The 24,388-nt window shown below is 33.9% G+C and overlaps 1 protein-coding gene, 1 long non-coding RNA gene and 1 pseudogene across 2 annotated transcripts; all 3 read left to right on the forward strand.

Moving 5' to 3' along the window:
* The first annotated feature begins 1,677 nt into the window (after positions 1–1,677).
* Positions 1,678–2,303, forward strand: LOC145129445 (uncharacterized). Its single transcript, XR_013717492.1, has 3 exons — positions 1,678–1,724; positions 1,832–1,942; positions 2,117–2,303. It is a non-coding gene; the product is annotated as an uncharacterized LOC145129445 (long non-coding RNA).
* A 2,749-nt stretch (positions 2,304–5,052) lies between these two features.
* On the forward strand, positions 5,053–6,663 carry LOC145133760 (Lactoylglutathione lyase / glyoxalase I family protein). The gene is made up of 2 exons (XM_079068724.1): positions 5,053–5,431; positions 6,207–6,663. Exons 1-2 carry the CDS (start codon positions 5,145–5,147, stop codon positions 6,424–6,426), a joined length of 507 nt encoding a protein of 168 aa, XP_078924850.1. The 5' UTR covers positions 5,053–5,144; the 3' UTR covers positions 6,427–6,663.
* A 14,517-nt stretch (positions 6,664–21,180) lies between these two features.
* On the forward strand, positions 21,181–24,123 carry LOC145131183 (lipoxygenase 1, chloroplastic-like; annotated as a pseudogene).
* Positions 24,124–24,388: the final 265 nt, after the last annotated feature.

A 24,388-nucleotide genomic window follows, 5' to 3' on the forward strand; every position in this document is an offset into this window, starting at 1 on the left:
CTCTGAATCAATGCAAGTTGTTATCTTTTGGAAAAATATGAAAGAATTTTTTTAATGGTTTTTTTTAATGTTGAATTAGGTTATAGTTATTGGTCAATGTGGGAAACGTAGTGAGAAAAGAGAGTTCTGGTATGGTCTTCCTGATGTGCCCATAAGTAAAGGTAATTTCAGCTCTTTAAAAATTTTCTTAATACATTATTTATGCTTTGTTAACATACAAATGGTATTATCAATTATGTCTATTTGTTTCTTTTTTAATTCTGGTATGAAACTATTGGGGTAAAAAGTTGTTGTGACATTGTTCTATAGTAACATTACATGAATTTATAAATATGTTCAAAAGAATTCGGTCAATTGACAACTGCTGCAGCTCAGATTGAAATCTATTTTTTTCTTTGGCTCAAGTCAAATTTTCAGTCCTCATTCCTATCAAGCATTTGATGTTCATCATATGGATGTATGAAATTGCAAACATATCATTTTTTTTAAGCTTAATATTAGCAACTAAGTGAATGAGTTTACCTTTTTTTATCAACTTTGTCATTCTTAAGAAAAAAAAATGTTTCATAATTTGTCATACTTAGGTTGAAAAAAAAAATACTGAAATGAAACGTTTAAAACAGAAAGTTTGATTTTTTTAATTTGTTAGTCAAAATGACCATTTTGACCTTTTTATCCAATTTGGTAATTTTATCGGAGTTTTTTTGTTTTTTTTTGTCAAAGAATTCATTTCACCATTTTTATCAATTTGCCCATTTTGTTCAATATACAGGAACCATATATGTTAATTTTGTTAAAAGGAGGGAAAATGACTCTCAATTGATGTTTGATTTGGTTATACACAAAGTCAAGCTGCCATTTTGTAGTCTAAATAAAATTGATCTACACTTTTTTTTATTTTTTCAATATAATTTCATTAAATGGAATCTTTTAATTTTCTCAAGTTTTTTTTTCAACCTGATGCAACTCCTGCATATTGTTTTTATAATTAAAAAAATGATTTTAAGATTTTTTGACCAAACTGTCCCTGCATACTATTTTTATAGTTAAAAATTTGACCGGTCGAATGTTTATTTATGTAATAGTGTTTCATTTTTTTTTCAAATTTATGCAACAATGATTTGCATTTTTACCATTTATGCAACAATGTTGTGCTTTTTTGTTTACCAATTTATGCAACATTCACGGTTTTGGTCTTATAATTGTATTGTAGCCGATGCCGGTGAGTTCGCTTCTACCACAGAAGACTCCGACGAGTTCTCTATATCTCTTCTTTCATGGATGTTTGCCGATTGCTTCCACTTCCCAATCTGAATTTTATGTTCTGTTCAGCTCTTCAAATGTTTTCGTTCTGATTGCCGTTCATCTTCTCTGTTTCCCTTCCAGGTGTTCATCGTCCCCCCTCCATCTTCTCAGATAGCTTAATGGCTTTTAAACCCTAATTGGTTGTAGATCTGTATCTTACCCACCAATCATATCTGTCCAACTGTCCAACATTGAAAACGGTGCAAATGGTTTATTCATTTTGTGTAATTTTTATTGAAATCTGGCCACATCTCAACGTGGTTGAGTGCATCGTTTTAATTTGTGTTGGATTTTGCTTACAGATTGCAAGAGGATGAATGGGAGGAAGGAGAAATATAGGGCTTCTTCCCAACAGAGTTTAAAAGGGTGCAACGATCACACCTGCACTTACAGAGCTTACTTTGCTTACTCTCCCCATGGTATCGATTCACTCTTCCTCTCTCTGTCTACATGTTTGTGCGTCAAATATGCTGTTGATCCACACCATAGTTGACCAATTTCTCATCCATTTCGATTTGGAATGTAGGATTTGTTATAGCTTCTGATGACATGAGTTGCCATTGTGTACAGTAATTGAAGACTATTTGTCTTAACCTTAATTCCAGCCACTACCACATATTTTTAGGGTTTCTTAAAGGTAACCTTGCTCTTTCAATATATGAATTTCTGTTTAAATTCTTCAGACTTTTAATCAGTATATGAATTTTCTTTTTAATTATTTCGAGGATAACTTTCACTTTGTAGTACCTTAACAACTGCACTATTGAAGGTTTGCTAAACTAAAGTTTTTTTTTGTTCATCTTCTTCTTAGGAACATGTCAGAAACAAACTTGATGCAGTTTATGAAGAGGCTGTACGAAGAAGAGAGTTGCACTAATTTAGGTTTCCCTATTTATAAGGAGTTTCTAATAAGTTAAAAATTCTGATACCACACCGAATACTTTCATTTCTTACATTAGGACATTATACTCTTCAATCTATCCAGCTGTATTGTATTTGAATGACATTATAGCATCATGCTTTCGTGACCCGCCAAACACTAATAAAAAAGATTCGACCCGTGCAATGCACGAGCCTCATTTCTAGTATATATTAAAGTTGTGGAAGAAAGGAATAGTGAAGTTGGCATACTTTGTCCAGGTTTGGTCCCTTGATTTACATATCCGGTCCCTATACTTCTTTAATTAATTTATTCATGTCCTTTTGTTTGTGTTCCATTCAACTTCCCATTTTTTTGGCAGAATTGGTCCCTGTATTATTGTTGGAAGTTAGGAATACTAAAATTGGATGTTTTTTGGCAACTTTGCTCATTATTATTTACCTATTTTGACATTTTTGGTCCTTGCAATCAATATTTTTACACTTTTTTTGAACCTTTTAATATTTAAAGTTTGGCCACAAAACTTTAACGGTTTGACAGCTTTGATCCCTTTTCTAAAAAGTTGCTAATTCCTACCCCTTTAATTCTTTAGCCATTTTCACACTTCTGGTCCTTGCAGTCAAAACTTTTACATTTTTTGTCCGGGGCAAAGCCCGAACTTTTCATCCTTGCACTTTCTATGTCTGTCATATTTATCAATTCGGAAACAACATTGAAAGCTTCTGGCCCCCGCGTAGCGGGGATAACCTTTCTAATTATTATTATTATTATTATTAAAAGTTTGTAATTATTATAATTGTTATCAACTTAAAGAATATAAAATCTCTATATAAATTTAAAATCATTATGGTATAACAATTTTTTTTAACTAATAATGTCTATTATAATATTAAATAAATTTGAAAATGAAAAGTCGCAGCTTAGTTAGGAGTATTGTTATTATTATTATTATTTAAATAAAATTTTATATTTTTTTGGAACCTTTTAATATTTAAAGTTTGGCCATAAAACTTTAACGATTTGACAGCTTTGATCCATTTTCTAAAAAGTTGTTAATTCCTACCCCTTTAATTCTTTAGCCATTTTCACACTTCTGGTCCTTGCAGTCAAAACTTTTACATTTTTTGTCCGGGGCAAAGCCCAGACTTTTCATCCTTGCACTTTCTATGTCTGTCATATTTATCAATTCAGAAACAACATTGAAAGCTTCTGGCCCCCGCGTAGCGGGGATAACCTTTCTAGTTATTATTATTATTATTATTAAAAGTTTGTAATTATTATAATTGTTAGCAACTTAAAGAATATAAAATCTCTATATAAATTTAAAATCATTATGGTATAACAATTTTTTTAACTAATAATGTCTATTATAATATTAAATAAATTTGAAAATGAAAAGTCGCAGCTTAGTTAGGAGTATTGTTATTATTATTATTATTTAAATAAAATATAAAACATTAAGGTGTTGTTTGTTTTTTCTGAGGCAAAAGTTCTGCAGTCTGCGGACCACATCTGTAGACCTCTGCAGTAGAAGAGGTGGACCAAACGTCTGCAGTCTGAAAAAAGAAGACTGTTTGTTTTTTTAATATCTGCGGGCTACTAAAATAAACTGAAATCTAAATAAACTGATTTTTTTAAACTTCAAAGTGATTTTTTAATATTTTTATGACTTTGTTATAAATAATTAACGAATCTAGACCAACTTTTATGTATTATTATATAAAAAATAAAAATAAAAATGGTATGAATTAATGTATATATTTGATAAAAACCAACAACTTTGGTTGCAAAGTTATAACTAAACATTATAATTAGTGATCAAAGAATTTGATACATAAAAGGATGGAAATAAACTTCGATTTTTTCAATTAAATTCATTCAAAAATATACCATAAATACTTTCTCGAGAAATTGACGATATTGTATTAAATAATGTTTTACAAAATTTGGCAAAAAAAAATATAAAAATATATTATGATTTTTTTTCATATTTATATAAACAACTTCAACGACTATTATTGTAATAAATCTTTATTTATAAATTTGTCAAAAATATCATGTTTGTATCGTCGAACGTATTTTTTAAGTTTTGTAATTTTTTTTTTCAAATTGTTTATCATTAATAAAGTTGGAAAAAATATACATTAAAAAAAAAACTTAAAAAAAATAAAGATATATATGTTTTTTTAAGCTAGAAAATGTCTGAGATGTTAGAAGACTTTAGTCCACATCTGCGCCAAGAAGAGGGCGCGCATACATTTTTAGGTCTGCAGTCTTCAAAAAAACAAACAGTCTGCGAAGGCTAATGTCTGCGCGTAGTCTGCACGGCGCAGACAAAAGAGGCCACGCAGATCTGCAGACAAAAAACAAACATTACCTAAATAAAACTTGAAAAATGATGTTTTCATGATTAACCGTTTTACAAATATAGAGTTGCGAGTAATAAATATGTATCGGAGAATCACTTTGTTTTAAAAAACTATATAAAACGATTTAACAAGAATAAAATAAAAAAGATCACGTAAAACAAAAGCTTTTTGGCGTGGAAACAATTTAGGCAGGTCACCCAATACTCTCCATGTGTGGCCCCATTACGGTACTCCACGTCGCACGCATTTCATCCACCTAGCATTCAAGCCAGTGGCACCTTTCGTAATTAAACCCAATATCAAGTCCCTTTTAGCACAATTTCATTTCAATATTCCCATTTTACCCCTTCGATATCCTCTCTCAAACACGGCACGATCGTAATTAACCCCGAAAAACGAGGGTTAATACCAAAGTCCAGTTCAAACCTCAACATTATTTTATCCCTGGAAAAAGCACAAACGGTTCCGCTTCTTCGCTTCTATAAAAACGCACCCACGTACCTGTTCTCGACATAACTTCCTTCCCATCCCTACCAACAAATTTTCTCTCTCTTAGGGTTTTCATTTTCAAACAGACATCGTGATCGGAAATGGCGACAGAGGCGACTAACGGAGCGGCTGCCGGTGAGAAGAACGGAGCTGCGACTGAGAAGGCAGTGACGTTTTCGTCTCTGAAGCCGCAGTTGTTCGTGGAGTCGGCGAAGGCGAGCGATGCTGTTGCGTTTTACAAAGCTGCGTTTGGAGCGGAGGAGGTGAATCGCGTCAGTCATCCGAAGAGGAAGGCTGATCAGGAGCTTCCGCTTCTTCTCTCTGCTGAGATCAAGCTCGGTTCCTCTAGTATTCTCATTTCCGACCTCTCTGATGATTCTACTGCTCTGTGAGTGTTATTTATTCTTCTTGTTAGATTATCTAGCATTACTCGTCGTTATAATCATGATATGCTGTACATTTCATAAGATCTGAGGATAACGGTGGATCTGTGTCGATTTTATCCCTTCTATAGAGTTTCTGTATATTTTGAGACTGATTTCTTACTGATCTGATGTTCTAGCATAGAATATGCTTATTTTTGGGTGGACTTTTGTTTGTGAATTTTTTTTCCTTATTTTGTCACGTTGTTTGATCCTTACTTTTCTGTTAGACTTCATTTTCCCTCCGTATTTCTTCATGTATTTGATGTATTCGTATGTTCCTTCTAGTTTCAAGCTGTATTATTATTTTCCTTTCCAATCACTGTTCATTAGGTTGGATTTGGATCATTTACGTTGTTTACATTTAATGAGTTTATTCACACAAGCAGATCTTAATTTAGTCATGATTGTGATAGTTATCTTCTCGTTTTTTCTTTCCTTTTCTATTTCCTTCTGTTATTTCTCCCGTTCAAACACTTTTTAGGACTTATTATACGCGATGTTATCTCTTAACTCCTCTGTAGATAAGATTTCTTCCATTCCCTTTTCCTGTCCGTTTTTAATTTATTTGTCTTTGTTTATTTTTCTTCTCAGGTTCATCTTTTATATTATATTTTAATAACTCTTATCTGTTGTACTCCTAGTTTCTTCTCTCTCCTTATTACTTATTTGTCAATGAGTCAATTTGGATTATCTGATGCTCATTTAATATTGAATGCATTTTCTTTTGTATCCGTACAGGGTGAAAACAGTGGGGACTGGGCTGGTGTTCTGTCTAGAGACTGAAGACATTGAAGCTGCAATTGACAAGGCAGTAAAGGCTGGTGCGGTTGCAGAAGGTGAAATAACCGAAGGTGAAGGCGCGTGCTGTGGTGGGCGCGTGGGAAAGGTGAAGGACCCCTATGGTATCGTCTGGCTCATCTGCACTCCTGCTAAAAAGTGTGCTAACGTGGAAGCATAGGGAACGTCCGATCATCATCTTCATCATCAAGCATCGCTTTTCTCTTCGTCCTTGATGGGGTTTTCTTTTTTATTAGTAACATTTTAATTCGATGAGCACTGCATGTTACAACCTCTAGTTGCAGTAAATGGATAGGGATTATTAGAAGTGGGTGTTAATTGGTATTTTGAGATCTGGATTATGTTCCTTTCTTTATGGACAAATGGCAATCTTTATCTACTAATTACGTTCTATCTATTGATTTCGTGTTATTTTTTACTAATATTTATATAGTTATAAAATAAATAATAAATAAATAAATTAAAGTTAAGAGGGGATTTATTGAAGAGACAAAGTATGGTCTTTGCGGTTTTGGAGGACGTTGTGGTCCCCAGGCAGATGGATAGGAAACGTTTGCACGGGATTCGGCAACCGTCGTTTTCGTCTTTACATAAAAACGAGACATAAAAAATTATTTTTTTACAGAATCGTTTAGCAATTATGTACGATATCATATCAAAGTATTCTTATGTTAATATAAAATGATTATTTCTAAAGTAAATTTTAAATACAATATATTGGGTTTATTGCTTTGGATAATTTGATCACGTTTTTAGCATTATCAAATATAATAATGGGTTTTCGTTGCTCTTAAGGATTTGAATGTTTGAAGTAACTATGTTTGATGGTTAAACTTTAGGGGATCAACAACATGAGCTGTTTATGAACTATGTGCCAATGTCATGAAAATACATAGAAGGGATAATGATTTAAAACGATAATATATATTTTGATTTGCATATATTTGATCTGAGTTTTTTTTTTTTTTTTTCGTCTATATTTACCTTTATAACTACTTAAATTGTATATATTTATTTTTTATTAGCCGGGAAAAATAACTAATACGGAAATATATTACTTATTGTGTACACATATGGTTCTCAATATTTTTTTTTTGTTTTTGTACTCATTCAGTACTTACGAATAATTTTTTTAGGTTTTTCTCACGATCTTTTACGTGAGATAATCATTGATGAGGTGTTTGAGGCTGTTGATGTTTATGTCCATCAGGATCTCGACTGTTTGGTTGCGTAGGTCTTTTGGTTAGGCTTAGGTCTTGTATTTTGAACATCGTACCTTCTCCATGCGATATCAAATTTTAATGATCTTTATATCTACGTGTTCGTTTTTTGAGTCTACTATAACTTTCGTTAAGATTACTCTTGTAATATATTTTTACTTACGATTTTATAAAAAAAACATTCATACATGTATTCATAAAAAACGTATGGATATAAAAATCATAAATAAAAATATATCAGTTTTTAACGGGACTAATCTAAACGAAAGTTTAGTAGATTAAACTATGAACTCATGTATATAAAGATCGTTAAAGTCCGAGATCATATGAAGAAGTTATGACGTTCAGAACACATGACTTAAGCAACCAAGTAGTCGAGATCGCGATGAACATAAACATCAAAATCCCCAAACACATCATTAATGATTGTCTCACGTAAGATGTCGTGAGAAAAAACCTAAAGAAATCATTAATAAGTACCGAATGAGTACAAAAACAAAAATGACTTATTTTGTATCAAAAAAATGTAACACCCGAAATCTAGAAGGTTAATTGTGGAATTATGCCAATTTCAAGTTGAACTCGGCGTGTTGGAGGAGCCAACTCGACGACTTGAGGAACCTCAACTCGGCGAGTTGATCACTTAAAAGGAAACCCTAATTTTAGGGTATTGCACCCTATTTAAACACCTTAAGTCCCAGGTGTTGGCCTCATTTCCAGCCTCCATAGCCTCTAACCCTAATCTCGAAACCCTAGAGCCTCCTTAAGTGTTGTGAGCTCATTGTGGGTGTGTTTTGGTGTGTTTGAAGACCATTGAAGGAAGAAAGGCTTGGTGCAAAGTGGTGATTTGTGTAAGAGCTTTCAGATCTGGGTTCTTTGTTCCATTTCCAGCACATTTCGGGTATAAAGTCCTAACCTTGCTTATTTTTGGCTTAGATCTCTTCTTGGGTTCATTTGTATGCTTTTAGCCATGGATGGGTGGTTGTTGGGAAAGTAGAAGTCCCAAGTGTCTATCCTTTTCAGATTTATGATCTTCTTGAGCTCTTTTGGCATAAAGGTGCCAACTTTATGGTCCTAGGGCTTCATGCATTCATTAAGTCCTTATTTTGGCATCTTTTGTGCATTTGAGCTTCTTCTAGTCATGGATAAGTGTAAAGTTGGAAACTTTACATGGTCATCTAGCCTTAAGTGGTCAGATCTGCATCTTGGAGTATTGCCTTTGGTAATTTAGTGCTTAATGATTAAGTCCTTACCCTTTTAAGTTTAGGGTTTGGGTTTTGAACCCATTTTGGTGGTTCTTTGGGGTAAAGTTGGAAACTTTACCCTTCTTGAGGCCATTTTCAGTTACGATCTGAGTTGTGAAGCCCTTAGTTTCGATAAGGTTGGCTTAATGAATTAAGATGTTGGATTTCTGGTGAACTCGACGAGTTGATGGATTTCTGTTAGATCTGTATCCTGATAGATAGGATGATGCCATGCTTAGTGATCTGTAAGATCTGACTGTTGGTTTGTTGATTGGTTATGTGTTTAACTGCTATGTATATGTCGACATGTGTGTGTGTGGTTGGGTTGAGGCGGTCCTGCTTTGTGCTGAAGGCCAACAGACCCAGGGCGGCCCGGATAGACTGAAGGCCTGCGAGGCGGTCCAGTCAGGCCGAAGGCCCGACGAGCGGTCCGGATAGGCTGTAGACCCTGCGAGGCGGTCCAGTCATGCAGAAGGCTCGGGAGCGGTCCAGACAGGCTGTAGGCCTGGTGAGGCGGTCCAGACATGCTGAAGGCTCTGTATGTATGCTGTTATTTGTATATGTTTTCTGATTGGATGTTGGTACTTTGGGGGAAACTCATTAAATTTTGTGCTTATAGTTTTTGTTTATGATTTTAAGTACTTCAGTGGATCGTGGCAAAGTGAAGGTGTGACCGTACATCATCGCGTTTTGGACTTATGAATCCTGGAAAACTCTGATAATGTAAATGTTTGAAAACTATGTTAAAAGAGATTCTGATTTTTAAATAATGTTTTGGAGAATAACGGTTTTTGTAAACACTTCTATAACAAAATGGTTGATTTGAAAAGTTTAAATTTTGGGATGTTACAAAAATTATTAAGGAGTAAATATGTATAAAAATATTAAGGACTAAATGTGTACAAAATGATAAATATATTAACCTATTAAGTCATTTTACCCGCTAACCTGAAGTAACCGATCATAATGATTGAATATGTATAGTTTAACAAGTTGAAAGGGTAAATGTTGACGAAAAAAACTCAGTGACCAAATATATATACAAATCAAAAAATATATTACCCTTTTAAGTCATTATCTCTATAGAAAACAAAAATAGAAAGAAAAGGCGTAAAAAAAATAACAAAAACCTTATTATCATTAAAATTGACTTCAAATTTAAAATTTTACTGTGGGCATTACGAAAAGTGAAATATTCAGAAAAGTATCCCTAGATTTAATGGCATCAGAATTTTTCATTTTTTTTTATCACAATGCATTTTGAAAATTTCTAGAAATTTTTTTAGAGAGAAAAAAGGTAAATCTTGACAAGAAGGTTAAAGCTATTTTCAAGATTTATAAATAAATATTGTTTTTTCCCTGAAGAACCATTAATTGCGAACGAAATGGCCTGCGAAATGGTTCTTTCACATAAAGGTACTTTTTGTATCTTTCTTATATCTTTATATCATATGTATTTTGGATTTTTTTTCTCTCACTATATATATATATATATATATATATATATATATATATATACTAGCCGTTTACCCGCACCAAGCGACGGGTGCGAATAGTTTTTCAGAAATTAGTTTGTAGAGATGATTATTTCTTTTATGCAAATTGATTACTACACCAAATAAACAGTGTGTGTGTTAAAAACTCAATTCAAGGTAATCTTAAAACTTTCATAGTTAACCCACCTATATATTCAATGTTCATTAACATTAACTCAATCCATTCAATTTAGACTCATCCACAACATTACAATGTTATATAATACCTTTAATATCAATCAAATTATAAGTCGGCGAATAGTTTATTTCGGAAATTAGCTTCTTTTCGGGAGACACTGATTAGTTACAATTTAACGGTTAGTTTGGTATAGAAAACATATCATATTAAAAATAAGACACAATATATTGTAAATTAGAGTTTAGAGTTTAGTGTTTAATGCTGAGGGGGAGGGGGTTCACTTAATAAATATAAGTATGCTATAGTTTTAGTCCTCCCTAATAAATAAAGATCTTTTTGTCATATGTCACATTTATATTTATTTTTGTCACATGTAATTTTGTGGTTATTTTAAATTAATTTTTATTCCACATGTCATTTTATGGTTTTTTTATTTTACTAAATTCCAAATAGTATTTTAAATGTAATAATAAATGCATATCAATTCCATTAATGAACTTTCCTTTTAATTTCAAAATTACTAAATTAAAGATTCATTAATTTTCTTTATTTATTTATCTAAATTATTTGTTTATATTTAAAAGAGAAAAAAAACACTTTAATTTTTATAATTCAATATTTTCTCACTTTTCTTATAAATTCAAACATCTTAAATTTTTAGAATTTTGTATTTAGTTTTTTCTTTTAAATAAACCCATATAATACATAGGTCTCACACCTAGTTTTAGAATATAATATGTTACTTTGGGTTAAAAATAAAAGTAACAATTGTTAACCTAAATAATTATATTGGTGTTATGGTTTACAAATGAATCTTATGTTACTATTTATTAAAATGAAAATGTTTGTTGTTATTTTAGGTTTAAAAAAGTTTGGAAGCAAAGACGTAAAAATATGATTATGTTGTACGTTAAATGTGACATATATTTTTTGGGGTTAAAGATAAAAATACCTTATATTTTTTTGTATAAAAACATGTTTATGTCCCTTTTTGTTAAAAAGATATACGTTTAAATATTTTATTTACTTTAATTTATTTTTTTAATAAATAAGTTATTTAGTGAAATAATTTAATATAATTTATAAAAAAAAAAGTCTTAAAATCATATGTATACAATTGATAAGTTATTATTGACAGTTTTTAAATCTTTTTTAATTATGTTTTAATTAGATATGTTTTATTTTAAGCAATTAAAAAAACAAAAATTGCTTATTTGCAAATATAACGAAATTAATATAATGAGCTTGAATTCTTTTGGAGACAATGGTCTACACCTTTTTTTTATTCTGACAAATTAAGAAAGAAATTTGATAGGGCACATTGCAACCGACTATGTGCACCCTAAATGAAAAAAATATATATTAAATTAAATTTTATCAAAGAACCAAAAAAATTCATTGTCTTCATAATTAAAAAACATACAAGTTAACTTCTAAACAGTTAGCAAAACAAAAAAAAAGTCTTTATTTCTCTTTTTGCTACCTATTTTTTACACATACAACCAAACCATTTCCTTGCAATTACTAAAAAGGAAATGAGGATGTAGTATAAAAAGTTGGCTAATTCATAAAGGAAACCCAATCACATTATGGAAACACAAAAACCTATCACACCATGTTTTGTTTGATTTGCATCTTTTTGCATGTCCTGTCTTCTCTTCAGCATTTGCTACTCCATTTGGTATTTTTACAACTGCAAAATATTCAAAATGAAAACAAAACCCTTCAAATTTACCATTGATAAAGATACTAAGACTCCATTCCACTTATATTGAAAGTATATTAATGAATAATGGGATAATTGTTTTCATACTTAACATACAAATCAACTATCAACAAAAAAACTAAATATGTAGGTACTGGGATAACAAATCGATGAAGAGGACGGTAATGTCGAGATCTGTATAGCCAACAAAAAACCCAAATCAATTATTAACAACAAAAAAAATCGATTATCTCCTCTGTGTATCTGCCAAGAGCGATTCCATCAGGGGCGTTTTTGTCTAACTAAGACCAAAAAGAGCAAAATCTCTATCTAATCCCCACATTGTTATTTCTATATCAAGGGTAAGAGAAACAAAACACCAAAAGGGAGCCAAACCAAATAGAAGCAATAGTCGCAACAACTAACAATCAGAAAAAAACAAACAACCAAACATCGGTGGAACGCCAAAGAATAATGGAAACATGAACATAAACAACACTGCCACCAAAAAGAGAAAGAGAAAGTCACGACATCACCAACACGCCACATCACAACAGACAAACCAAGCAAAGCAGACAGACCAGAATGCCCTTGGGGCAGAAAAGTCCAATACGAAACAAAAACGCCAGAATGCAAGAAAAGCATCACCAAGAAAGCCCATTGGGAGATATCGATCAGGACAAGCAGGGGGGATAAAATGTCGCCTACTAAAAGTTGTAATGAAGCATAACCAAAGAAACAAACATGGGCAAAACCAATAAACTGCAACATGCACCTCTCCAAACAACTTGAAAAACACCAAACCACTGTACATTAGATCTGCAAAACAACCGAAAGTAGAAGAAAAAAACACGCACACACCAAGACCCCCCCCCCCCCCGCCTCCCAAAAAAAAACGACCCATGAAGAAAAAAAACATGCATGAAGGAATATCAAGATGCAGCAAAAAAAACCAACAAAACGTCTACCCCAAGACGATATGACACCAGGTGGATCTTTGAAAAGTTAGTGTCATAATAATTATAAAAAAAATGCAAAAAAGACTAAATTAAAGAAGGCTTTATCCACTTCGTTATCTATTTCTTGGTGAATTGCCAAAACCTCATCGTATCTTTTTACAAATTAAAGATCTCAGGCTCTTAGTGTGGATATATCAATGAAACAGAGAACCTAAAACAGGAAGCAAATGTAGATTAATTTTTTTATGCAATCCTATGTATATTCTACAGAAGATTTTAACTAATTTATATTATTGTAAATGCATCTTTAAAATTATACTGAACTTTTAATAATTATTAATTTGCACTTCATACAAGAAATAATACCAATTACATATATATAAACATATGAATGAGGAGGGAGGAGTTACCGGTGGATAATGTGATCCATAATTCCATATTTGGCTTTAGTTTCTACAAACATTTAAGAAGTTGTATCAAAAGATGAATTTAAGATACTAACCATTTTTGGTTCCCTGTACAAAAAGAAAAGAAAATGAGTTCAGAAATCTCATTAAATTCCTGTAATTTACTTATTTATTCATAACAGATAACTTGAAAAGTCACTCAAGAGTCAAGACAGTACCATGGAACAACCCCATGTCAAGATCTCTCTCGTTTACTATTTCAATTTCAAAATAATGACAGATTCACTATAAACTCCTATTTAAACATATCTAAACTGACCTTAACTAAGAGTATCACGAAAATGCCTCTCTTAAGCACCTTTACTACAAATACTACACCTTTCACATGTCTGTCAGATCACAGGCTCCCAATCTTATTTCCTCAACTATCTCACGCCATGTGTATCTCTATTCACCATAGTGCTAACATACACCATTGACCAAAATTAGAAAAAATAATTATTTTGATTTTTTAAGAATATTTGAACCAGCCTCTTCTCGTTGACCAACATAACACAAAAAATCACTGAACTGAAAAAGACATGGTCAAAGTAAGTACAAGTGACATTAGGAAAGTCCAAGGCTACTGAAACTATTTTCAATAAGCAACTCACACATATTCAAGATGGATTGCAGCAACAACACAGTAGTTAAATTAATTTTTGGTGATGATTTCAGTCAGGAACCTAATCGATAACATATAGCAGCAGTTTATCATGTGTAAGGGGAGAGAGAGAGAACCTTAAAATCGAACAAAAGAGACGATGACTGGTTTTGTTTTATGGTTTTCCCCCTTCCTTTTAATGGTTAAATCCGAATTTGTTTCCAATGAATTGAACAAACTAAAACTATAATAGTTTTATGGAATTTGTAATTTATAGTTTTGATTTTTATCTGTTAACCAAGCCATCAATGTATGGCAAAATAGATTTCCAATAATAATACTAATAACTAATAACCAATAGCTAGAACTTAAAAGTATAATTTCAAGTATTAACTATTATTTATTTGAAGTAAAAGAGAATAAGAAAAGAGAGTAACGAATGACACAACATTAGTTGTTGAGCTCTTGACAAAGGGTTTGACAAGCTTTAGCATTAACAACCAAGTATACACTGGTATACACTGTATCTAAACCAAAATACAGTGCAATCAAAATTCATACCATTATCGAAACTTACAACTTCGTAGTCATAAACCAAATGAGTACATTATGCATATCCTTGGACATCATAAAATAATAAAATCATATTCGAAAGTAAGAAAGACGGGGAACAGATGGAGTTACAACCAGGACACAACTCGGCACTAACGTCTTGTGAGAATCGTTGATTCATATAGCAACACTTGAACCAAGAATGGAATCTCAAATTCTCGTTCTTCCCATCATTTTGTTCGTTTCCTACAATGGTTTCATCCCCTTCTTTTTCTTTTGCTCTTCCTTTTTCTATCAGTATTTGATGCCGATCCAAAAGATCCAATCTTTTCTATTTTCCTAATTTTCATATTTTTCAGCATCCCAGACTTGTTATCTATCTGGCTTGCATTATTTCCACACAAGTTTTTTTTAGTTGTGTGTGTGTGTGTGGGGGGGTAGGGGTCTTGGTGTTTCACTTGGCCAACTACAAAAAAACAAAGGAGGAGTAGTTTTTATGTAACTTTCATTTAGAATTATTACTTAAAAATTATACTTAAATCCTTAGATTTCTTAATCTTAAATCCTTAGATTTCTTAATCAATAACCTTAATAGAATCGTACTTTATATTATGCCATTCTGATTTTCAATGGTTTTCAGGCATTTTACTTTAAAAGATCTTATTATAGCAATATGTCATCCAAAAAAAGCAAGATATAAAATCATACTTACATATGCTCTTCTTACACATTTGAACCTTTAATATCTTTAGCATCTCCTAAAACACCCTGGTGAAATACAAAAGTAACAATCAGATTCACTATTCTTTAATGATGGTTCTTTTCTATTTAGTAAAATTATAGAAACAATATTCTACCTGATGTTCCATTTGTAAATTCAGCAACACATTTTTGGGATCTGGTCCCAGTTCATCTGTTGAACCAACATCCTTTGGTGCCCAACAGCATCAAGTTTGCCTACTCCAAAGCGACATTCCAAAAATAGAAAACAAAAACAGAAAAGACTTATAAATGTATAGATTTCTATTAATAGAGATTAAAAAAAGTTCAAATATAAACAGTCATGATACCCATTGCCTTAATTATACTTCTAAATTGTAACTTCATAGTCTGTTGTATGTTCCTATTTTCTGAATTTAGCAAATACATGTATAACCAAAGTTAAAACAAACAATATAACCTCTCTACTCCTCAGTAACAATTACATGTTTTTTTGGATCAAGAACATCATCTTTTAGTACAAATACACTGAATGTGTCTGAATCATAAGAAAAAAAATACAAAAGAAATAGATAAATCCTAAATATATAGAGTAAAATAAGTTTGATAAAGGTAAATAGAGATGCTGTGCAACAAATAAGAAAAACTTAAAAAAAAAGCAAACCAGATCCATAGGTTGTTTACTTACTTATGTGGATCGAGAGAAGAAGAGAGAAGAAAGAGATGTGGCCTTGTAGTGGCGAGAGGAAGAAAAACTTGAAAAAAAACCCAACCTTTCTTTGATACCAGAGAGCTCTAAAAGGGTCAAATGCCTGAAAACCACAACCCGAAACACATATTTGATAAATACTCGAGTAAACATCCAAAAGGCAAAAATCAAATAAATGTTTCTCCACATTGAAGCAAAGTATTTACCACAATCTAAAAAAAAAGATTTGTTTTTACCTCAGACCATGGATTTGGTTTTAATAGCTACAAAAATCAAGAAAGCCACGTATCATGGAATTAAACTTGTACTTCAGTTGAGAATTGTCAATTTCGACCACAGAAACCAGGTTGTTCACAGGAAATGAAAAATACCAACACTAAACCAATAGGCAGATAGAAAATATGTCAAACAAAAGCTTCACACCGGTTGATGGCTAACCCTTGTCCAGATTGGAAACAACACCAACAAAAGCCTGAATTTAGATTACTAACGGTACTAATTATGATCGATTTATGAAAGTAAGAATATATATTCTTAAAAATTGTTAACATCAATTTCAATTTTACACAAGATCGACAAGAAATTATGAAAAATATGATCGAATTTTGCATACCTGAATGGTTCCTAGGGAAAAAAGTGCGATTCCGGATGTTGCGGTGAGTGTTGTATTCGATTCCCACGGAGTCGCTGCCGAGTTTCAGTCCGGTGGCCCATCCGGCTACTCCGACGACATAGGCGGAAGCTTGGCAGGTGACGTGGATCAGGTATTTGTGCAAAGGAGGTAGTGGTGGACGCTCGCCACCATGCGCACCGAAGAGATCAGCAACGCCGCCAAGAGAGAGACGGTAGAGATGAGATAGACGATAGAGATTTGGTTTGCTTTGGTGAGTATGGATCGATTCTGAAGCGATTTGGAAGGATATGGAAAGAAGAGGATTTCAATTTTCTGATCTGTGATTTTCTCTTTTCTTTCTTGATGATCTTCCTTAACTTCCCCGAGAATCTTGATTGATCGTGGTTGATCTAAGTTTTCTATGGTTACGAAAAAGGTGGACTACATCTTTGGTGGAGACGGATGAGAATTGGTTTGATGGCGGTTTTTGTGTGTTTAGGAGATTAGGGTAAGGTAATACCGCGTACCCTGTAGTGTTAATATGTAACATCCCAAAAATCGGGTCTAAAAATTTCTTTTAAAAACATTACTAATTCATAGCGTTAATACATTCAAACATACTAAAAGGGTTTATATGACAAATCATAGTTTCATTTCCAAAACACTTGTTTAATTGTCAGAGTAAACATCCCAGGCTAACTTGTCATGGTGTGTGCACTGCAATCCTCCCGAGCTCCTCTTCTGAAAACTGAATACCTGAAACCAAAACTGAAAACCGTAAGCACGAAGCTTAGTGAGTTCCCCAACCTACCGCATACCGTACATATCTACTGATCCATACATGCCATACATAATACTGAGCACATAACAACATACTGGGCTCCCGCCCGCTGCAGTGGGCCTTGCCCGCTATCGGACCTTGTCCGTCACCAGGCCCCGCCAGGCTTCGAGCCTCGCTCGGCGTACATATCTGTTTTCCTTAGGCCCCGCCCGCTAACATATACTAGCATACAATCATATCACAACACATAACTAACATACTCTACTAGATTACTATGCTAAGGCCTCGCTTTTCTTGGGCCTCGCCCCTGCTCTGCTGCTAATGAGGTATGGAACACCGTCCACCCTCGCCTATCTTGGGCCTCGCCCCTGTCCTGCTACTGGTGAATCATGGAACCCTGTCCACGCTCCTACTGATAGTGAGATACGGGCCCATCCCACACTCACTCTGATCCTAACTTGGGCCTCGCCCCTACTCTGCTGCTAATGAGGTATGGAACACCGTCCACACTCTGCTATTGGTGAGATACGGGACCTCGCCCACACTCACCTCCCTACCAGGCACATACATGTATCACACAGACAACAAGTATAACTATCATACAAACCATTCCTTGGGCACCCGCCCGCTAACATTGGACCTTAGTCCCGAATGCCATACTAGCATATTGTGCCTATGGCTAACCCCCGGGTCTTCCTACTCATAACTATATGGGCCGGCATTGTGGACGTAGACCCATTCACACAAAGGGAAACTCACCTCGAACTGCTGATAACCCTTTGGCTGCTGTCCGACGACTCTCTGAACCGCTGCTCCTCTAGCTCCCCGAGCTACCAATACCAACAATAACAATTAGCCTAACTGTCCTCCAGAAGTCAACTAGGTCAACTCTGGTCAAGGTCCTTCTCAAGGTCAAAGTCAACGGTCAGAGTCAACTTCCAGTTGACTCGACTCGCCGAGTTCATCCTTGAACTCGTCGAGTTCATCATCATCGTATGAATGTCTAGACCATGACTTGTCGAGTTGTATGAACAACTCGTCGAGTTCATCTTCATAACTAAGAAGATTGTCTTGGACTCGCCAAGTTCCTCTTCGAACTCGTCGAGTACCATGATCTTCATGTCCATAACGGACCCACCCTGGCTGAATCCTTTACTAACTCTACTCACTGATCCGAAGCACAAACAGAAGGGTTTGGGTTTGCGACCCGACTCGCCGAGTCCATGAACTGACTCGCCGAGTCCATCTTGTGGCATCTCAATTTTGTCAATTACATACCATCCCAACACCTCCAACTCATAGATCTGGACTCCTTACGCTAGCATTGCACGTAAAGTTGCTAACTTTACGTGCATGCAAGGTGTTATGGGGCTAAAACACTTAATCCAAGCTTCAAAGAAGACCTAGGTCATGAAATGGGACCTTTGCTGAATAAAGCCAACTACTTTGAGCTTCTAAAGCTCAAGAGTGTCCAGATCTGCTGTCCAAACCATCCTTAAGGGTTTAATACTCGGTTTAACCTTGGAAATGATCCAAATGTGACCAAAAGCAAGCTAGAAAGGGGATTTATCAATTGAAAGCTCAAGGTCCAGACTTTTTACCTTCTAACAGTTGCCAACTCGATGTGAAGGCTGGATCTATACTTCCTTCCTTGCTCCTTTCTCCCAAGCCTTCAAAATCCACTCCAATGGACCTTAATCTTACCAAAAGCTCCAAAAATGAAGTTGGTGGCTAGGGTTTTGGGGTTCTGGACGAGAGAGGCTGCAATGAACCCTAGGGAAGAGAATAAGATGCTTAAATAGGGCACCAAGTCCCGGAATTAGGGCTTCCTAACCCAGACCTGACTCGCCGAGTCCACTCTCCGACTCGTCGAGTCGGTCACTTAATCTTGTACCCGGATCCCGCTCCGACTCGTCGAGTTCTTCCCTGGACTCGACGAGTTGACCCCTTTGACTTAGGGTTTTCCTTTCCTTTCTTGGCCTTTCTGATTCTGGGTGTTACATAATACGTATATGATTGGTTATATGCTTAATATTATTGTACATGAGGTAATACATATTGTACCTCTTAATTTTCAAGAAAGAGGCAATTTGTTTAATAATATAGTAAAGATAAAGATATATATATATATATATATATATATATATATATATATATATATATATATATATATATATATATATATATATATATATATATATATATAGGGGAATGATCAAATGAGAACACCTAAAAGGTTGAGAACGCGAGAACAGTTCTGGACCAATCAATATATAAGGTCATATTAGTAATTGTATATTTTAATTAAATTAAAATAAAATAAAATCAATCAAATTCCCTTAAATTTAGGATCAGTTACCAAAAAAGAAGGAAATACTTTGATTTTTTATTTTTCTTATTAATGAAATATAAAAAAGATTTTTATCAAAAAAAAAAAAATTTTAAACTAAAAAAATTTAATTTTTTTTTCTTAAAAAATATTTTTTTTCTCGTATTTCACGTTTTTTTTTCGAAAAAATTAATAGAAATCCAACCCCAAATCAATACATTTGTATTCATAAACGATTTTTTTTTTCAAAAAAACTAATACTACTACAATCACAAATGAATACATATCAATTTACAAGTAATCCACCTCTCTTTTAATCAACCGAAAATAAAGGGGTGTAAAAATTATAATTTCTTCATAAAAGAATACCTTTAATAATAAATAAATACACTTATTCACACATGATTACACTGCTATTTACAAATGAATACATTGTTATTAACAAATGAATACCCTGGTATTCACAAATGAATAAAAAAATACATCTAATCATAAATAAATACTCCCATTCACACATGATTACACTGCTATTTACAAATGAATACATTGTTATTAACAAATGAATACCCTGCTATTCACAAATAAATACCTCTCTCACGCATTTCATCAAACAACCCAATCGTTCCAGATACAAAGCCAATGAACCCAATGTCAAATACGCCCTCCACAACCAAATCAACAACCCGCTGTTCTTCGTTTACATAAGTCGATTTTGACTTTTATGGTTTTGACTATGTAGAATAATCTCAACCATTCCGACTCAGCTTTATCACAGATTGCGAATTAACCGGTGTCTTAAGCCCCGAATGTAAAACCCATTTAGTGATTGCGAACCAGTCATCAAATTAATTTCGATCAAAATCAGAATCACTATAAACAACCAAGAATTCGATAATCCCAGCAAAGCGATTCAGTCTTCACATCCGATTGGTTCGTCCGTTCATCACCAGACTTCGAGATTAGCATTCAAGCAAACACCAAATCGATTCTTCAAAGATCGATTTCACTCACAGATCATCAGAAATTTTCATGTTCGAGACGAATCAAATTAATAATCATGAAATCAAATTGACTATAAGAACAGGAACGAGAAAATTGATGAAAAAAATATGATCTTGGATTAAAATTAACAAAAATCGATTCATGATAATTGATATACACACGATGAAGACCATTAACCTCAAAAAAATCATCGATTGTAGATTTAGAACAGGAGAATTGATATACACCCATGTGTGTTCGATTTATTCCCTCTGTATCTCGATTTCCTTCAACCAAATTACCTCAAATTGTGTTTCATGCTTCGAATCCACTCCCGTCTCCTCGTCTCAGATCCTCGTCTCTTCTGAGACGCCTCAATGGTCGGGGAAGTCGACGTCGCTGCACCATCTTCGGCGAAGCTTGCGTTGTTGGGGCTAGGGCAGCAGAAGGAGGCGGCGGCGTTGCAGATTGGTGAGAGGTAAATGGATTGTTGAAGATCGAAGACGAAGGAGAAATGGGGTGCTTTCTGGATGAGTAGAGAAACAAAGCGACTCCATCAATAGTCTTTATCTTCACAGCAGCTTGCAGGTCCGATTAGGGCTACAAAAATCGTTTGATAGGGGAATGAATAGGGAAACGACATTCTTTAATGGAAATAAGAATGGTAATGAGAAATTATAGGATTGACCTAAAGTTTCAATTACTGTTATACCCTTATGCCATTTTAAAAGTTACACTTTACTACCGATAGTTTTAGAATCAACATAAATTACCCGTTTGATAATAGCCTTAGATTTGAATATTTAAGTGGCCCAGATGTGTTCTCGCGTTCTCAACCTTTTTGGTGTTCTTAACTGATCCTACTCCTATATATATATATATATATATATATATATATATATATATATATATATATATATATATATATATATATAGAAGTAGGTTCTGGCGAAAATATAAATAATTTGTGAAAATGAAAGAACCTATCAAAATGTGCCACGTGTGTTTATTTATTACAAATAATTTAAAATTAAATATTGATTACATAATAGAACTAGGGAGAAATTGGTAAATTTTATTTTTTATATACGGTTACAAAGAATGTAACTGTGCCATGTTCCTGATTGAACGGAGTTAATTATGAAAAGTGAAATCAAATGACACCTCTATTTATCGTCGGTCTTCAAAGTTAGTCTCCACTTCCAGTCTTCCACCACCGCTAGACCCCTTCGACCAATGCACCGTCTCCAATCATGGCTTCTGAAATCAAACGAAAGCCTTCATTCGTGATGCGTTAAACGACATTGTCCTGCTCCACCGCCCTTCGCGACTATAGTCCAAGCGACCGCCGCTGGCTATAGTCGACGTTCACTACCGTCGCTTGCTACCGCCGTCTGTCGGCACCACCAGTTCTCTCTACAGTTCTAATTCTCTTCTATGGTTCTCTTTTTAGTTTTTTCTTCGTTTTCGGCACCACCAGTTTTTTCTACGGTTCTAATTCTCTTCTATGGTTCTCTTCTTTCTTCGTTCTTTCTCCCTCACTGCTTTGATTATGTGAAATTGGTAAATTGACTTTTAGAAAATAATAAAAATGTTTTCTTTTTTGGTGTATATGAGTATCGCACGGTATGAATGGGATCTTAGCGTACAATCCTGCGAATTGGATGCTTGAAATGATTATACCTGTTATTGAAGAGAGAATTGGGCAGGACTTTGTCGTGATTTATAAGAACTATAAGCAATATTTGTAATATTTTTATAAAAGCAAGTATAATCACGATTCACTTTTCATGCTTTCGATTTTATTAATCAGCCCCATCATTTTTTTTCATATCTGCAGCCATATCTGTCTAGTGAAACTCCATCAGAAGGTCTTCGGATCAAATCTATGATTAGGATGTTTGTAACGATTTGGGAAATCCGGATGGGGAAATGACTGGTCGGTGATTTCGTTATCATCTCCACTTTTCTCATTCCTTTGTGTGTATATATATGTTGGCGCCCCAAAGCATATTCTTTCATATCCACCAAACTCTGTTTTTCCCTATTTGTCTTTGTTGATTAAGAAAACTCATTTCAGTTTCATCCAGAATAAACTAGAATTAAGATGGCACTTGTAAAGGACATCACGAGCTATTCTATGGTGGATAAATCACCATTTCTAGGTCACCAGAATCGGGTTCAATTTTCTGTAAACCCTGTTAGTATTAGGTTTCTGCTTGATAGAACGAGGTCGAGGTCGAGGTCAAGTCGATTGAAGAAAGGTGTTAGAACAACGAGTCTGGGGTGGTGGCGGCCATCAGTGAAGATTTGGTTAAAATTGTGAGAATTGAAAAGTCGGTCACGTTTAAGGTGAGAGCTATGTTGACTGTTAGTAACAAGAGGAAGGGGGATTTTACCGAGACAGTTGTCAAGAAAATAGATGCTTTGACTGATCAAATCGGGAGAACTGTTGTTTTATAGCTTTACAACAACCATATTGATCCAAGTAAGCCAACTGTTCGATGAAATGCCTCTAAGAATCTTATCATTACAAATCATCGCCAAAATGATTAAGAAAGAATGCTCTCAAATTGGTTTTTCATTCTCTCTTACTAGATTGCCTTATTAACTTTCTAATCTTCTTTTGTTTCAATATTTGATCTTGAAGAAACAAGAGCTCCAAAGAAAAGCAAAGAAGTTGCGATTAACGATTGGTCAAAGAAATCAAATCTAAAAACCGAAAGGGTTAATTACACCGCTGATATATTGGTGGGTTCAGAATTTGGAACACCTGGAGCAATCGCCATTACCAATAAACACCAAAGTTAGTTCTTCTTGGAGACTATTACCATTGAAGGATTTGCATGTGGTCCTGTTCATTTCCCTTGTAATTCTTGGGTTCAATCCACCAAAGATCATTGAAAACCCAAAATTTTCTTCTCTAGTCAGGTAAATTCAACACTTTTCCCACATACATTCCTATTTAAATCTTGATTATTTAGCTCGTTATTATTCAAATTGAAAAAACCAGCAACAAAAGAATCCAATTTCCATCCGAATCAAAAATGTCAAGATTCAAACTTTCAAAGTCGAACCTTAAATTTCCATCCGATGATTTATCATAATTTGAATATTACTGGTCTTAAAAAGATACCCAATTTGGATTCCAAGCTTTCGCTTTCATTGATCAAAACTATAACATTCTTTTTTCCTATTTGCAGCCATATCTGCCTAATGAAACTCCATTAAGATTAAAGTCTTTAAGACAAAATGACCTTAAAGATTTAAGAGGCGATGGAGATGGAATCAGAAAGCTATCAGATCGAATCTATGATTAGGATGTTTATAACGATTTGGGAAATCCGGATATGGGAAATCACTATATTAGGCCATCACTTGGAGGTGATAAAATCCCATATCCAAGAAGATTCCAAACTGAACCTAGTGATTATGTATATTTATAATTTTTATTTATGGCATGATTGATTAACTGTTGATAAAAATGTTGATTTTGTCTTGGTTGTAGGGATCTTTATGCTGAGTACATCATGGAAATCTTGAGGAAGTAAATGGTGATGAGGATCTCTATGCAATTGTTGCAGG

Source organism: Lactuca virosa, chromosome 8, assembly GCF_052849685.1.
Source record: "Lactuca virosa cultivar CGN04683 chromosome 8, Lactuca_virosa_CGN04683_v6, whole genome shotgun sequence".
In the NCBI taxonomy this organism is placed as follows: domain Eukaryota; kingdom Viridiplantae; phylum Streptophyta; class Magnoliopsida; order Asterales; family Asteraceae; genus Lactuca; species Lactuca virosa.